Below are 16,252 nucleotides of genomic sequence, written 5' to 3' on the forward strand. Positions count from 1 at the left end.
GCTGACGTAAAAACTACTACTTCATGACATCACAAGGTGGAACAGAGCATTTTGACTTTTGGAGATGTAGACACCCTAATAATGCAGGGTTACTCAAACATGTGCGAATGAAACAAAACACAACTCCAGGTATGTTTTTGATGAGGTAACAACATTCTAACATGGCTTAAACCTCACAAGAGTCAATTTTGCTTAATATAGGACTTTTAAGAGTAAAGACGTCTTCGCTATTATATAACTTTTATCCAGTTTTGCAGTTGAATTTTTCTTTCGCTATGGATCGTACCTGGACCACTGAGGGATTACGCAGACATTCCAGCCAGAGTAATATTTCCACGGAGAGAAGTTGCATAGCGCTCCTTTTAATTGACCTTTTCATTGTTTTACCTCCCTTTCACCTGCTTTTAGAGATTTCAGAGCCACTCAACACACTTAAGGTCCATTATGAAGTCCTGTGTCAACATTTGGGAATTCAGACCTGGGAGACATACTTCACATGTGTGCTGTCCACTAAAGCTGTCCTGTATGTACTGAGCCATGAGCGCTAGAGTACAGTTAATCACACAGACTTCGGCCTCTCTATACCTCACGTCTTTGTCTATAGCTGAGGACACAGCGGTGATAGAAGTATGTATACATTTTTGTCAAGACCCCAGCTGCGCCCTAGAGGGTAAGCCCGAGTCCATCTATCTCACCGGTCAGAAATGCAGTTAAGAGTTCACTTGTCGAGCAGGTAATGTGAGGATCACTATAGATTTACTAGTTTGTTTATCTAAATGCATCTGCTTTGGAAAGGTTGAACTTGAGCTAACAGCCTTGAGTGTTTTTCCATTAGAGGAATGAGACAGATAGAGGCAAAGTACCGTCGTCTTATTAGGAGAGGTAATGCTAATGTGTAGTGACATGATTTAGTATTTAGTGAATAGCGTCTTCTTTTTTCATATGTAATTTAAAGGTCTTATATTACTCAAAATTGACTCTTGTGAGCGTTTGGGCGTGTTATAATGCTGTTACCTCCTCAAAAACATACCTGGAGTTGTGTTTTGATTCATTCACACATGTCTGAGTAATCCTTTATTATTAGTCCATCTACATCTCTACTTCAAAATGCCCTGTTCCACCTTGTGATGTCATGTAGTTTTCAAGATAACAGCTTCACATGGGGCCTTTAAAGAATACAACATATCTATCTGTCAACATAACCGTCTATCTATGCGTTCATTATAAAATTATCTCACCTTATGCAACTCTTTCGTGTTTGATGAGTTTAACGCCATAGTGTGAAACATTCCCAGGCAAAGCGACAGCACCTCAACGGAGATAAGCATACCCCCTACCTTAAAAAAAAAGGTGTTACAAAGAGTTACACAGTCATTTTTAGGCTTTCAGAGATAACGTTTTCTCAAAATGTTTTTCTGCAACTTTCTTATCAATAGACGGAATAATAAACGCACTTCATTTACATCTCTTTGTTTTGTAAGTAAATGGGTCTCGGCTACTTTTTTGTTGTCAGTTTTAAACTAGTTTGCATGTTGAATATATTGGATTCCATCATGACATACAAAAACTCCCCAAAATGTCTGCAGCACACTACCCCATGTTTTGTCTCGTGCTCAAAGCTGCATTATAGACTCCATGATCACCTGCTTGTCTCCAGTGGGATGTTATTACTTTGCCTGTAATGTTCCACAGCATGGCATTGCATTGATTTATCTTGCATTTATCCAATTACAGATGCTTTTATTACTCCAAAATACCTTGAAGGGCTCATATTACGCTCATATTTTCTGATCAATGTTATAATGTTGTTTCCTCATCACCAACATACCTGGAGTTGTGTTGCATATTTAGGCTGAGTTCTTGTCTTCAACAGAAAACACTTGTGATGTCATCATGTGGTAATACAGGAAGTGCTCCACTGTGTTTTTAAACTCCATACACCTTCTTTATGATCATATGGACCATTTCAGCCCTGAACCTGCCAAACTCTACTAAATAAAAGATAAAAGTAGCTGTTAACTTGAAAACTACTGCTTCATGACATCACAATGTGGAACAGAGCATTTTGAGCTTTGGAGATCAAGAAGGATTATTCAAACATGTGTTAATGAAACAAAATACAAATCTGGGTATGTTTTTGATGAGGAAACAATATTATAACATGGCTTAAATCTCACAAGAGTCAATTTTGCATAACATAGGACCTGTAAAACACATGCATTACACAATGAGTGAAATCATCTCTCCACAGATCTGACCTGGAATTTGGCTATATGACAAGACCTGTCTGTTTTGATGGAATTAGATAAGTATAATGCCATAATCTGGAACATTCCAGGCAAAGCAATAACTTCTCCATGGAGACAAGTAGGTCGCAGACCTTGCACCAGAAAAAACACACAGAAAAGGTATAGGGTGCAGCACAGTAAATGCACAGTTAGCGATGAATTCAAATACATGCAGCAAAACCAAACCAAATTAGGGCTTTGGTAATGAGAGCTACATGGACTGGAGAACTGATGGGCTCAGATGACATCACTAAAACACATGAAGATGGTGGCGATAGTTAAGAGACGCCAGTTAAAAGCATGGAGCACAAACAGAGCATCCTCTGACAGATATAGTCTCTCTTTGAAGGCCCCACTATTGTTGAGCTAATGTGAACTTTATGTCACTGGCTGCGTTTACATGTACCCAGTAAAAATCAGATGAGTAGAATAATCAGATAACCCAATAATCCCAATGACAGGAACAAAAGAAGATGAAAGAAGGAATTGGATCATTTAAAGCATCTGGTGGTATGTGTCAGTTAATCAATGGATTTTTACATTTGGGAGACAAAGTACAATGGATTTTATATAAACTCTTCCAATTTATGTATTTTTTTTTTTAGCATTTTCTTTTCATTTTGTTTGTTTTAACCTGTGGGTCAGTGGATCGGCCCGCTGCATTGGCATGAACAATCAGAAAGAAATCACGTTACTCACATCAAATGTAACCATTTACATTTTTAATAATCCGATACCTGCAGAAATCAGACAATGATCAGATTTTTGGTGTGCATGTAAACATACGGGGTCGTGAAGATGCCACAGGAAAGGTTAAACTAACTGAAACAAAGAGCCGGGTCTCTCATGGCCAATTACAGCGGGTCAATCTGACCACAAATGGCTCATTAGTGATCTTAGAGGCAGATCAAAGGGCAGCAGGCAGGAGGAGGGCCAGTCTGTATCAGAGAAGTCCAAGGGAGTGGAACACTATGGCTCCCGCCCAAACTAGAGCTGCTATAGACTGCACAATACAGACAAAGAGATGGGTACAGCCAAATATTTATTAAAGCTCCTATATTATGCGAAACTGACTCTTATGACCTTTAAATCATGTCATGATGCTGTTACCTCCTCAAAAGCAAAACTGGAGTTGTGTTTTGTTTCATTCATTTGAGTAACCCTGCATTATTAGTCTGTTTACATCTCCAAAGCTCAAAAAGTTCTGTTCCACCTTGTGATGTCATGAAGATTTCAAATGGACAGCTACCTTTTAGCTTTTGTTCAGTAGAAATTGGCAATTCGAGGGCTGAAATTATCCAAATAAGTCTAGTGAAGGTGTATGGAGTTTAAAAACACAGTGGAGCACTTCCTGTATCACCTCATGACATCACAAGGTGGAACAGAGTGTTGTGTGTTAAACATGTGGTATGTTTTTTGATGAGGAAACATTATAACATCAGAAAATAGCATAATATAAGCCCTTTAAAGGTGTATTATGTAACTTTTCTGGTGGAGGGTCCATCGCCTTCTTGTCTCCATGGAGATGTCATTGCTTTGCCTGGAATGTTCCTCAGTAAGGCATTAAACTTATCCATCTTGCATTTATTCAGTTACAGGTGTTTTCATTGCCTTGAAAAACAGCCACTTACACTAACAGGGCTCGCCTCTCCACAGCTTTGACCTGTAACTTGTCCGGATGGAGTCTACCTGTTTGTCTCCATGGAAATAGATAAACGCAGCACCAATGGAACATTCCAGGCAAAGCAATACTGTTTCCATGAAAAAAATACTTTTTAATCTTACTGAGTCATTTCTTTCTACTTGTACTTAATATTATCTGGACGTAAACGATCTCTTACTTTGGTTTACACAAGTTTTAAACAGAATGTAGAGAGAGAGAGAAGAGAAAGTATGAGAGAGAGAAAGAGATAGAGAGAGAGAGAAAGAGAGAGGGGAGAGGGAGAGAAAGATACAGAGTGAGAGGGAAGGGAGAGTCTGAAAGAAAGAAAGAGAGAGAAAGAGAGAGAGAGAAAGAGAGAGAGAGAAAGAGAGAGGGGAGAGGGAGAGAAAGATACAGAGTGAGAGGGAAGGGAGAATCTGAAAGAAAGAAAGAGAGAGAGTGAGAGAGAGAAAGAGAGAGGGGGAGACGGAGAAAAAGATACAGAGAGAGAAGAGAGAGTCTGGAAGAGAGAGAGGGGGAGGGAGAGAAAGACACAGAGTGAGAGAGAGACTGAGGTAGAGAAACAGGCAGAGAGAGAGAGAGAGAGAGAAATAAAGAAAGAGCACGGGGGAGAGTGAGAGAAAAAGATACAGGGTGAGAGAGAAGAGAGAGACTGAAAGAAAGAGGGAGAGAGAGAGAGAGAGAGACTGAAAGCAAGAGAGAGAGACTGAGGGAGCGAAAGGGGCAGAGAGAGCGAAAGAGTGTGTGCGTGTGTATGCATATGTGTATGCGTATGTGTGTGTATATGTGTGTGAGAGAGAGAGAAAGAGAGAAAGCAAGACAGAGAAATAAAGAAAGAGAAAGTGAGGGAGAGAAAGAGATAGAGTGTCTGAGAGAGAGAAAGAAAAAAGAGTGAGTGATGGAGAGAAAGAGATATATAGAGAGAGTGTGTGTGTGAGAGAGAGGGAAAGAGAGAAATAAAGAAAGGGAGAGAAAGTGAGAAAGAGATAGCGTGTATGTGAGAAAGAGAGAAATAAAGAAAGGAGAGTGACAGAGAGAAAGAGATAGTGTGCGTGAGAGAGGGAGAGGGAAAGAAAGAGAGACAGAGGGAGGGAGAAAAAGAGAGTGTGTCTGTGTGTGTGTGAGAGAGAGAGATAGAGAGAACAAGGGAGAGAAAGAGATAGAAAGTGTGTGTGAGAGGGAGAAAAACAGAGAAAGACAGAAAGAAAAAAAAGAGAGTGGAAGAGAGGGAAAGGCGGTAGAGACTGGGATGGAGAGTGTGAGGGCGTGTGAGAGAGTGTGAGAGTGTGTGAGAGTGTGTGAGAGTGTGTGAGAGACCAGCGGGGCCTCTCTCTGGGGTTACACCAGTCGATACATCGATGTTGTGTCATCATAGATTCTGCCTCCACCGCTCGTATCACACTGGCCTTTTAGCCATGAGTCAGTGATCCAGACGACAATATCACATAATCAGATTTGTGTCTCAATCCTCCGTCCCTCCCTTTGTTTTTGCTCAGGTTTCTCACAGCGCGGATGAAATATGTTGTGAAGCTAACGCTCTTTGGCTGTTAAATGTCAAGTGCTCACTCCAGTCAAGACCAATTAAATAATACAAGAAAAACTGTACACATGCTGTTACTTTACGACAAACTATAAAAACGTTACTTCATCAGCAATAAAAAAATATGGAGGACAACGCAAGAAAAGACACGTGATCTGTACAGTACTTGAACTCATAATATTACATAGAATTAGGAGTAAAATTCAGATAAATGCTTCAGATAAAATAAAAATAAAAATAAATAAAAATTGAGAAAATATCTTATGAATGGCCAAATATCATCAAAATGTCGTTTAAATGTATACAGTAAGCTGAACCCCATGAACATATTGCACACATAACTATTTATACTATTACTATCGTGATTCATCATAGCTCTGCAGTTATCAGGGATCGTTTCATCCCACATTGTTGCTCTGGTCTGTGGCCTTATGTTCCTTCACGTGACTCTAAAAATACAGCTTGTTAGCAGACACACTCAGACCCCCCGCTCCAGCCCTCCTGATAACCCACAGATATCTTCATAGGGCTGGACCATGTCAAAACTGAGACATGCTACCCAGGACACCATGACCAGCGTGCCTCCTCTCTTCTCCAGCTTGTGTGTGTTTTCGTGGGGGGTAAAAAGTTCATTTTGTTGACTAAAATACTTCCAATATCATACATATTCACGGGTGGCTCAGTTGGTTGAACGTTTGTCCTCTGATCCGAACTTGGGCAGTTTAAATCCCGTTCTTGACATAAACATCATTGGTAGAGTGAGTGGATCAACTGTCCCGCAGGCTGGAGGTGCGATCCCAGCTCCCGCACATGAATGCTGTTGTTGTGTCCTTAGGCAAGACACTCAACCCACCTAATCCCTAGTGTCTGCATGCTCCTGTGTGTGAATGAGTGCGTAGTTCCTTGATGTAAAGCGCTTTGAGTGACTTGAAGGTTATACAATGATAAAATGATGATTGACTAAAGCTAAAAAAAGAGAGAATTTTTGTGAAAACACTAAGATTAAAATTTCCTGTCCAAATAAACTCTGTGGGAGGCCATTGTCCCCCCTTTCCCTCCTCCTCCTCTAACCCTCTCTCCTCCCTCTCCTCCCTCTCGGAACATCAGACCACACAGCTCAGCCCTGAGACCTGTCAAACACAGCTGGGGCATCTCTCCTTTCCTCCCTCCTTTTTATCCGTCCTTCGTCTCCTCCTTCTTAACCCCTCCCCCCCGTCTTCGCTCCCCAGACTCCGATGGGTACAGCGAAGGGGGGTAGTCGCATTTCCATTTTTATCTGCTTCGAAGACTCCCAAAGACCCTCCTTCCTTCTTCCTCTGTTGTTCTTGTCGCCCTGAAATCTCTCTCATCAGCATGAAACAACGCGTCTCTTCTTCTGTGTTTTCAAATCAAACACGATTGATAAAGACGTGATTTCAAAAAAAGGAACCATCCTCTCTATGACCGATCCGCAATGACTGTATTTACTATTTTTTTCAGTTGCAGGTTCAGCAAATCTTCGCTTTTTTCCACGGTGCCTTGTCAGACGATGCCAGCTTCTGTCTTGTGTAATGTGCGTCACCCAACGTATAGTCAAAGTTGTGCCTCTTCTGTCAACTCCATAACTTTTCATCTTCAGATTCAAAGCAAAAACAGTTGCTGAAAATAAATGTTTTGAAACGAGGCAGTGTTCAAGGCAGACTCATCACCTGATCGCTACTTTAAAAGCCTTTTTCCTCACTGTCTGTAGACAATAATAGGTGTGCCCGTAAACGTTCGGAGTATGTTTGCTCTGCTCTTCTGCTGTTGAGACGTCTTCTTGGGCCTAAGAGCTTGGCTGTGTTTCACTCCATAAATCAAATAGGTGACCTCACATGCATTAGCTGACATTGTGTCCTTTACGGCAGTGATTTTCAACTAGTGGGTCTGGACCAAAAAAAAGCGTCTCCAAGTGTAATCTGTTTATCTTTGAGTTTGAGTGTAGGTAAATTGCTTTGAAGTAGTGTCACTTAGCCGTAGCCACCGTAGTCTAGACCGGTGGTAGGCAATTCTGCGGTGGAAGAATGATTTTAGCCAAAAGACATGAACCAAATTGAACAAGAGTAGCGTTGTCTGTCACATAGACCTATAATGGCATAATTTTAAGGAGGGTTTAATAATGGAGTGTTCTTTGAGTACTTTAAGAGTGTCGTTTTCTATTGAGCAAAGTCATGTTTTCTCAAAAGTATAGGATGGCATTAATTTTGTTGGCTTTATTAGACAGAACAGAAAGCAGCATGGAATGATGAGTAGGGAGAGACATTTACCAGGAAATTGGCAGATTACCGTATTTTCCGGACTATAACTTGCACTTTTTTCATAGTTTGGCCAGGGGTGCGACTTAAACTCGGATGCGATTTATATGTGAAATATTTATTTTCTTCATTATTATGCATGTTTTGGCTGGTGCGACTTATACTCCAGTACAACTTACTTATACTAAAAAATGGTATATGATGAGCTGTGAAGAAATTCTGATGCAGCAAAAAGTATTAAAATTAAATGTAAAATTATTTATTTATTTATTTATTTATTTATTTATTATCATTATTGTCGTATAGTCTAAATAAGTGCTACATCAATGCTGTATATTCGGGGCATGCTGGGACCCCTACTTGAAAAAATATATATATTGTGGACTGGTCCAAATTCCACTCACAAATAGATGTTTTCTGGCTTATTTAGGCAATAAACTTTTCTGTAAATTCTTGTACATAACTCCCCAGAGGCAAATTAAAACTATAGCTGTAGTGCTGTAGTGTTAGCAAGGATCATAAAAATTATAACAAAAAAATTTAACACAGCTAATATTTATATATATATTTTAGCTGTTTCATGGTGTATTTTAGAGGCCGTGAATACAATAGGGCATTATTGTTTCAGCCCTTAATCAGATAACAATAATAACCTAGCTAGCCATAATGTTAATGTTAAATAGCGTATAATGTGTAATGCAGCCAAAGTAGCATCTGGGCCTGGTATTTATGGCATGATCCCACTCTACTTTACTGCAATTTTCACTTACTGTGGAAAAAAGTAAAAGTAAAAGCCAGTCTTACTTATTCACTTTATCCTGGAAGATGTCATAGGTGCCGCCATTGTCATTTGGGTTGTCTTATTTTGCAGGGGGCTGCTGATCCTGACAGCAAATAATTTCTGTTGAAATGAATGAGATTCCCACTTAACCGGAAGTGCCACCACACCACCAAGAAAGAGCGGTTTAGTTGCATTTCCTGTTAAAGTGGATAGCAGACCGAATACTCCTGTTTGTCCTGTTGCTTTAGCTGTTTTACTTTAGTTCTCGTGAAGAATACAATCTCTCCTCTGAGCGACTGCTACAAAGTACAGCACTTTTATTGACAGTAGTTTGCTTTTAATCTTTGTTGTCACTTCTACTAGGTAAGAAACTTGCAGCACATGCCCCAAATGCCTCTGTATTCCAGTCCATCTGCCCATTTGTGCCCATTGTTTCATGCAGAACTAACAGACTATTGTATAAATTATGTATAAAATGCCTTTTTGTTAGATCCATGATCACATTTTCCTCTCCGTGCTGAGTGACTGTTGTAAACACAGCTCCCGCCCACTTTCTACATGTGGTCAATTATACGCCAGCTGTATGACACAATGGGAAAAGAGAGCCAGCCTCCAATCAGAGACAGAGAAGAGCCAATTTGACAGACGGCCAGAGCAGCCAATCAGTGCTCAGAGCAGGCCAGGCACAGAACAGAAGAAGCACCCGGGTCGCACCTGGGCCGCTCTCCATCTTTGTGAAAGTCCCGACTCTCCCAATTAGCCAGTATGCCAGTTGTGTACGTCTGTTATTCTAGTTTGAATATTTTCAGGGGAGGAGATGGACAGGGGGCGCAATTAGGGGGGCTGAACCTTTGCCGTCCATGCTGCTTAGAGCCCCTCCCCCCAGTGCCGTCCATGCTGCTTAGACACACAAAATAGTTTTTAATTAATTTAAAGATACCAGATGGAGAGAGCTCAATTAAATGTTTATCTTCTCATTGCCCAGCGTACATGCTTATCTTTGAGTTTGAGTGTAGGTAAATAGCTTTGAAGTAGTGTCAATTATCCATAGCCACCATATGGTCAAGACCTGGGGTGGGCAAGTTTGCGGTAACATGATGATTTTAGTGAAAAGTTGAGAGGGCAAAATTTAACAAAATTGTGTTATACGTCACATCTAGAGTGCTCAGAATAAAATGCCTTACATGTGTCATAGTTTAAAGGTCCCATATTACGCCATTCGCACTCTGTCCCACCTCATGATGTCATGTGGTAATACAGGAAGTGCTCTACTGTGTTTTTAAACTCCTTACACCTTCACTAGAATCATTTGGATAATTTCAGTCTCGGGAAATGCTTATTTCAACTGAGCTAAAGGTAAAAGGTAGCTCTTCACTTGAAAACTACTGCTTCATGACATCACTAATGTGGAACAGAGCATTTTGAGATTTGGAGATGTACGCAGACTAATAAACCAAACTCAAACATGTGTGAATGAAACAAAAAACAACTCCAGGTATGTTTTTGAAGACGTAACAACATTCTAACATGATTTAAAGCTCACAAGACGAATTGACTCTCGAGTGATATAGGACCTTTCATTTTAAATACCCCCCAAAAGTGCAGTATGTCTTTGAAATAGTTGCCGTGATAACTGTGAGTCTATAGTTGGGTGGTGAATCATATTATCTAGTTCTTCTTCCAGGCGTGGAAAAGCAGAGACAGAAAAAGCCTCATGTGGCGCAGTGTGGTGCCAAAGTGATGACAGAAAGCACCAGGATCACACGCAGCCCAGTTAACCTTTAAACAGTCGGCTCAAGTTTACGCCAATAAGTAACTCTTTAAACGCTTACGTTCACAACTCACTTAAAGGGCCACTGCGGAACTTTGAGGCCTGTCACGATAACAAATTTGGAAGCGCGATATATTGCTGAAGTAAATATAGATGATAAACGATAATATTGAAACCAAACCGTGAAGCAGAATTATCATTATAGACACAAACTAAATACATGTTTCATTCTGCTGTTTTATTATTGCAGCTCATGTTTATTTATTTATTTTTTTTTACAATATTACACATTTAGAATAGATTTTGTGGTTTAAATCTACTCTTGCGTTACCGTGTCAGTGACATAAATTAGTTTCAATATTATCGTTTATCGTCTATATTTACTTAAGCAATATATCAAACTTCAAAATGTGTTATTGTGACAGGCCTATTGAAATGTACAGTATTGTTAAAAATATGAACTACAATAAATAAATAAATAGACAGAATAAACACTTAATTATTTAGTAGTAAGTTGTCAAATCTGATCATAATACAGAAAAATAACGAAAATATTCCAACTTGCAAAGAAAAAGTATTGATGATAAAGACCGATCCCAAAAAATATTGTTCTATCTAGCATGTATTGAGCGATAAGTCGATATAGTATTTATTTTGACAGGCCTACTAACTTTTCTTCATGGAGACAAGTGCTCACAGTTGAATGTTTTTTTAAGGTTTTTAGCAATAAGCACTAAAATAGAACTAAATATACAAAAATATTGTCTTTGTCAGTGAACAAAAATCACATCTAGGAACTTACTTTGCCAATATTGTGGAACATAAAACAATGAATAGTAGTAAAATATAAACTACAGTTGTCCCTCGCTATATTGCAGTTCACATTTTGCGGTCTTGCTGTTTTATAGATTTTTTAGTACAATTTTACGTGCTTGAGTTCTGCGTCCTGATTGGCTAAGGGACTGTAGACCATTGTCCCTCAGTCTCCTCCGTGCCGTGTCTCTTGTACAGTACAGAATGTGTTCAGACAAATTTACATAAATGTTGGATCACAGTGTGACTCTGAAGTGCTGTATGTTTGCAAGTTTCACCCCGACAAATCCCACAATGTCGATGAAACTTTCTACACTGGCAAAGGCGCCTACGAAGGTTTGAACTTTGAGAGTGTTTAACATTAAAGGGGACATATTACACTTTGTCCCACCTTGTGATGTCATGTCGTAATACAGGAAGTGCTCCACTGCACCTTCACTAGAATCATTTGGATAATTTCAGCTGTGGAATTTTCGATCTCTCTTAAACAAAAAGTAAAATGTACTACCATTATATGACATCACAAGGTGGAACGGAGCATTTTGAGGTTTGGAGATGTAAACAGACTAATAATAAATGATTACTCAAACATGTGTGAATGAAACAAAACACAACTCCAGGTCTGTTTTTGAAGAGAAAACAACATTATAACATGACCTAAAGCTCTCAAGAGTCATTTTGCGTAATATAGGAGCTTTAATTATTGTTTAAGTGAGATGTTAAAAGTAAACTAAAGTAAACTAATACCTTACTCTGGAACATTCTATAGCCAACGCAATAACATCTCCATGGAGACAAGCACATGACAGATCCACCGCTGGAAAAGTTACACAATGCACTTTTAAGATTGTTAGAAAAGAATGGCTTGTTTGTTGTGACTGAATGATGCAAGAAACATGTTAAAATATGCAAAGGCGTTTAACAAAACATCACAGGTTTGGTTTTCTGTTCAAAACAAAGCATTTTCTGACTTTCTTATCATTTGTTTGCACTGGCAAGACTAACCACGAACAAAACTAAAATGATTCCATTCTACATTATTCATAATCTTAATTGCAATCTTATAATGGCATGGGAGGGAGAATACGTTTATTATCATTAATTGGCATTGTGATGGTAGATCGACAAAGCATCTTATCTCTTTATTTAAATGGCTGTACAACTGGTCAAGTCCACAGTGTTCTAGATTTCTGCTTATTGTTATCTGCGACATTTTGAAGACTTTTTCCCATTAAAAATATTTATTATGTTTAATCGCTATGGCAACAATTTGAAAACCCATGATGATTGAACACAGGCCAACAGGTTTAAATTGAAATAAGTGTGATTGTGTGATCCAATACAGAAGGCGACAGTTGGTACAGTAGAGTGCTTTTCCAGTGATCCGAAGGTTGTCGGTTCAAATCCCGCTCTCGACATAAACATCATTAGTTCGAGCGGTCAGATCCACTGATCCACAGGTTGGCGGTGCGATTCCAGCTCCCGCAAATGAATGCTGTTGTTGTGTACTTGGGCAAGACACTTAACCCAGCTTACTCCCAGTGTCTGCGTACACTGGTGTATGAATGCATATAAAAACAAGGCCATTTACAAAAAAAAACCCACTAAAATGGTAAAAATACTATCAGGCTACTACACTATTATGAGACTTTACTATACTAGGCTACTGGGGTGTAGTGCCAAATTTTAGGCCCTTAGTAAAAATCATCTTGGGGGACCCGCACCACATATTGTCTTATAAAAAATGCATATTACAGACATTGTGAGGGGCCCCTCTCTGCACTGGGCCCTGGGTAAACAGTACTCTTAACCCCTGTAGTCCAACGCCCCTGCTAGGAAATGTTTTGTTGGATGCTCATGTCTGCAAGTGCCACCTAAAAAAAAAGAAAAGAAGTGAAAACGCAGTGGAAAATGTCTCTAGGCTAACTGTATAGCTAAACCATAATAACTTACGGAGATGTTTAAAGACGATATTTCCCCACATCAGTCAACAGCACAGACAGCGACTGAAGGAATGTAGCTGAGATTAAAATAACTTTCAGCGGATCCAGGAGGTGATTAGTGACGGCCACTGTTTTTCCACTGTCACTGTTCCTTGGCACTTGAGAAAACCCGATAAGGCTCAGTGGTGGGTGAGCAGTGGAGGTGCCTGGAAATATTAAAGTGCATATGACAGGTTTTCATGTTTGTTTTCTATTTATTATTACGACTTTGTTCGTGAGAAGAAAAGTACAACAATACAGGAAGTAGCGGTGAGCTCTAAAATCTCTACCTACGCCATCAACACTGAAATTTTCATACAAATACTGGGACATTTTTCAGTTTAAACCTTCATTTAAGAAAATAGAGGGTTTATTATTTCTTTTGATTAGGCTAATCATAACTTTTGTGATCACTCTCTGACGTTACGTTGTGAAATTACATCTGTGCTGCCTGTGTCACATTGAGTGGTGGAGGAAGTATTAAATTTTGTTACTTAAGTAAAAGTATAGATACCAGAGCAAAAAATAAATAAATAAATAAAAAATCTCAAGTAAAAGTAAAAGTATCACATGAACAAATCTACTTACATAAAAATATTAAAGTACCCATTTAAAACTGTACAGTAAAAGTATTTCTCTCATTTTTTTATTTTGAGATTTTATTTTTTTCTGGCTGTTTTTATTTTTAAATGTTGGTTTGCTCAAATTATGAAATTGATTAAAAAAACAAACAAAAAAAACAAACAAAAAAAAACAAAAAACAAAAAACAAAAAACTCCATCTTCAGCAGGTCTCAGACAATATTAAAAACAAATATATATACTTTTCAGTCCTGTGCAAAAATTTAGTGTAGTGTAGTGCAGACTAGAAAGTAAAAATGAAGTGTAGTGGAGTAGAAAGTAAAAGTGAAAGTAAAAAGTATACCCTCAAAAATGTACTTAAGCAAAGTACAGATAGGTCTACCCAAAAATACTTAAGTAGTTACTTTAGTTTTTACTTTGTTATGTTCCACCACTGGTCACATCTGCTGCACAGTTCCAACCAGGAAGTAAATAAATAATGATAAACTTCACCCAAAAAAACAAACCAAAACAAACCAAACCATAGTCCTAGCTTTTTGTGAACTCTTGAACATAGAAGTGTTACTATGTTTTAGTGAAATGATCAGTGGAACCTGTCATATACACTTTAAACGAACTAACCCAGCCAGCCCCACCCTAGGGCCCTCCCCTTCCATCCTCCCTCCCTCCTCCCTCCCTCCTCGCTCCCTCCTTCGCCCCTCTCCTCCTGACGCGACGATGGAAGAGAAGTTTGCCCGCGGCGCAGTCCACTGAACATTTTACTGTATTTCAAACGGAGGATCACCAACAAGAGCCTGCGGAGAACCTTCAGTGGGAATGCGAGGGACTATCTGAGAGCATTTACAAACGTGTGGCGAGTTTCTTTCTTTCCCTTACCGCTTCCAACATTAAAACCGGTTCTTGGAGCAGATTGATGCCGCGAAAGTAGTGGGGAAGCCCGGGTCAGAAGACAGCGGACACCGGCAAGAGTGTTGGCTGTGACGCACGGTGCTTTGGTGCGATTAACGTGGAAAAGAGGAGAAGAAAGGTGAAAGAAACAGACAAGAAGACATCCCTGAGAAAGTGAGCAAGAGTCGACATGAATAACAACAAAATCGAGAAGGAAAATGAACAGACTGAGTTCACCAACCACGAAGAGGAGGTATGTATCCCCGGACGCACGCTGCACGCACCTGGCGCACTCGTAAAGTCAGTCCTTGACCCATAACCACAACTTAATTAACCCTTACGCACAAAACTGTAGTCCTCCAAGAAATTGCCTTCGCCGTACTTTGTAATTACGATAATTATAAGCAACTTTAACGTGATTTTGATAGCTATAACGCGGACTAGACTATATTTTATCCAAAAGATGTGTTTGTTATAATGCGCCTATAGCTCTGTAAGCTTGGGTTGGCATCTCTGCTCTGCTGCTCTGCCTTTGTTGAATATTTTAAAACTCATTCAAATTTAAAAGTGGCATAAACGCCCTTTTTCAAGTCAGTGAAAGCAGAAAAAGTTGAAATGATGAGTTTTTGGGATGTTTTTGTGCAGTTTTACAATAGACTAATCATGAAAATATCTCAATATTTCTCAGATGTTAAATTGTCTCCTTGGAATTTCTATGAATTTTGGAGGAGGCTGCAGATACTTATCCCACCACTTGTGCCTGTTACTGTACAAAGCCAGGGTTCACACATCACTGGAAAGCTGTACCAGTAAAGGGAATATCTTAGCCAGCATGAATTAGTTTTCACTGAAGCTAAGGGAGCAATTGGAGTCCAAACAACTGCTGCAACATGTAGGCAATATCCCTTATATATGGCAGTATAGCAGACCTAATACAATGGAGCCCGGGCAGAGAGGAGCAGTTCTGATACTACTTTAATTACCAGTTAAAAGAGTACTGCAAATTCCTCAAGTAAAAATACAGTTACATGAACAAAAATCTCATAATTTACAAATGGACATATAGGTTTACTACTGCCAGAATTGTATTTAAGTATAAATAAAAGTGCATTAAAAATACTACGCAAGGTGCTAGGTACTTTTACAACACAATATTACATCAGTATTTTATTTGAAACTTAACTAAACTGTATGAAAAGTAATTTAGTCATTTTCAACCGCAATTGGCATGTTCTTTGATAGATGCGAGTGTGAGGCAACCGTGTATTACAACAATTGGGACACCAATCAGTACAAGTACAGGTTTAAAAATCTACTCAAAAAAGTACTTAAAAATCTGCTCAGTTACGTTAACACAAGTATTCGTACTTAGTTACTTCCCACCCCTGTTAATCGCATATTAACTTGCAAGAATGCTGGCCTCGGTTTCTGGTGAAGTTTATTTACGTTCTTGACAAGGGCTGGACAATAGCCAAGTTTCTTTCCTGTTCAAACATTGGAGTAATTGCACAATAGGGTTTCAGCTTTCTTAGTAAATACATGTATAGTTCTTTGCATGGGGCGGTTTGCTTTGGCCCTAGAGGTAGGCTATCTCACTCTAGTACCAATACTGATTTGTTGTTGTAGAGAGCCCTCCACAGCTGTTGCCAAGTGATGTAAGAAAGGAAGGTAT

General features: G+C 39.2%; 2 protein-coding genes across 3 annotated transcripts in view; one reads left to right on the top strand and one right to left on the bottom strand.

Annotated features, from left to right (window-relative positions):
* Positions 1-16,252, bottom strand: part of adissp (adipose secreted signaling protein) — a 200,473-nt gene that overhangs the window by 134,892 nt on the left and 49,329 nt on the right. The gene's annotated exons all lie outside the window — the stretch shown is intronic.
* Positions 14,392-16,252, top strand: part of LOC117386331 (RNA-binding protein with multiple splicing-like) — a 66,073-nt gene continuing 64,212 nt past the window's right edge. The window contains exon 1 of one of the 2 annotated variants that reach the window (XM_033983676.2): positions 14,392-14,833. In XM_033983676.2, coding sequence (XP_033839567.1) covers positions 14,771-14,833 — 63 coding nt within the window. In that variant the 5' untranslated portion in view covers positions 14,392-14,770. The remainder of the gene's footprint in view (positions 14,834-16,252) is intronic. The other variant, XM_055229032.1, reaches the window with a different exon arrangement.

The sequence above is a fragment of the Periophthalmus magnuspinnatus genome, chromosome 18 (genome assembly GCF_009829125.3).
Source record: "Periophthalmus magnuspinnatus isolate fPerMag1 chromosome 18, fPerMag1.2.pri, whole genome shotgun sequence".
NCBI lineage: Eukaryota > Metazoa > Chordata > Actinopteri > Gobiiformes > Gobiidae > Periophthalmus > Periophthalmus magnuspinnatus.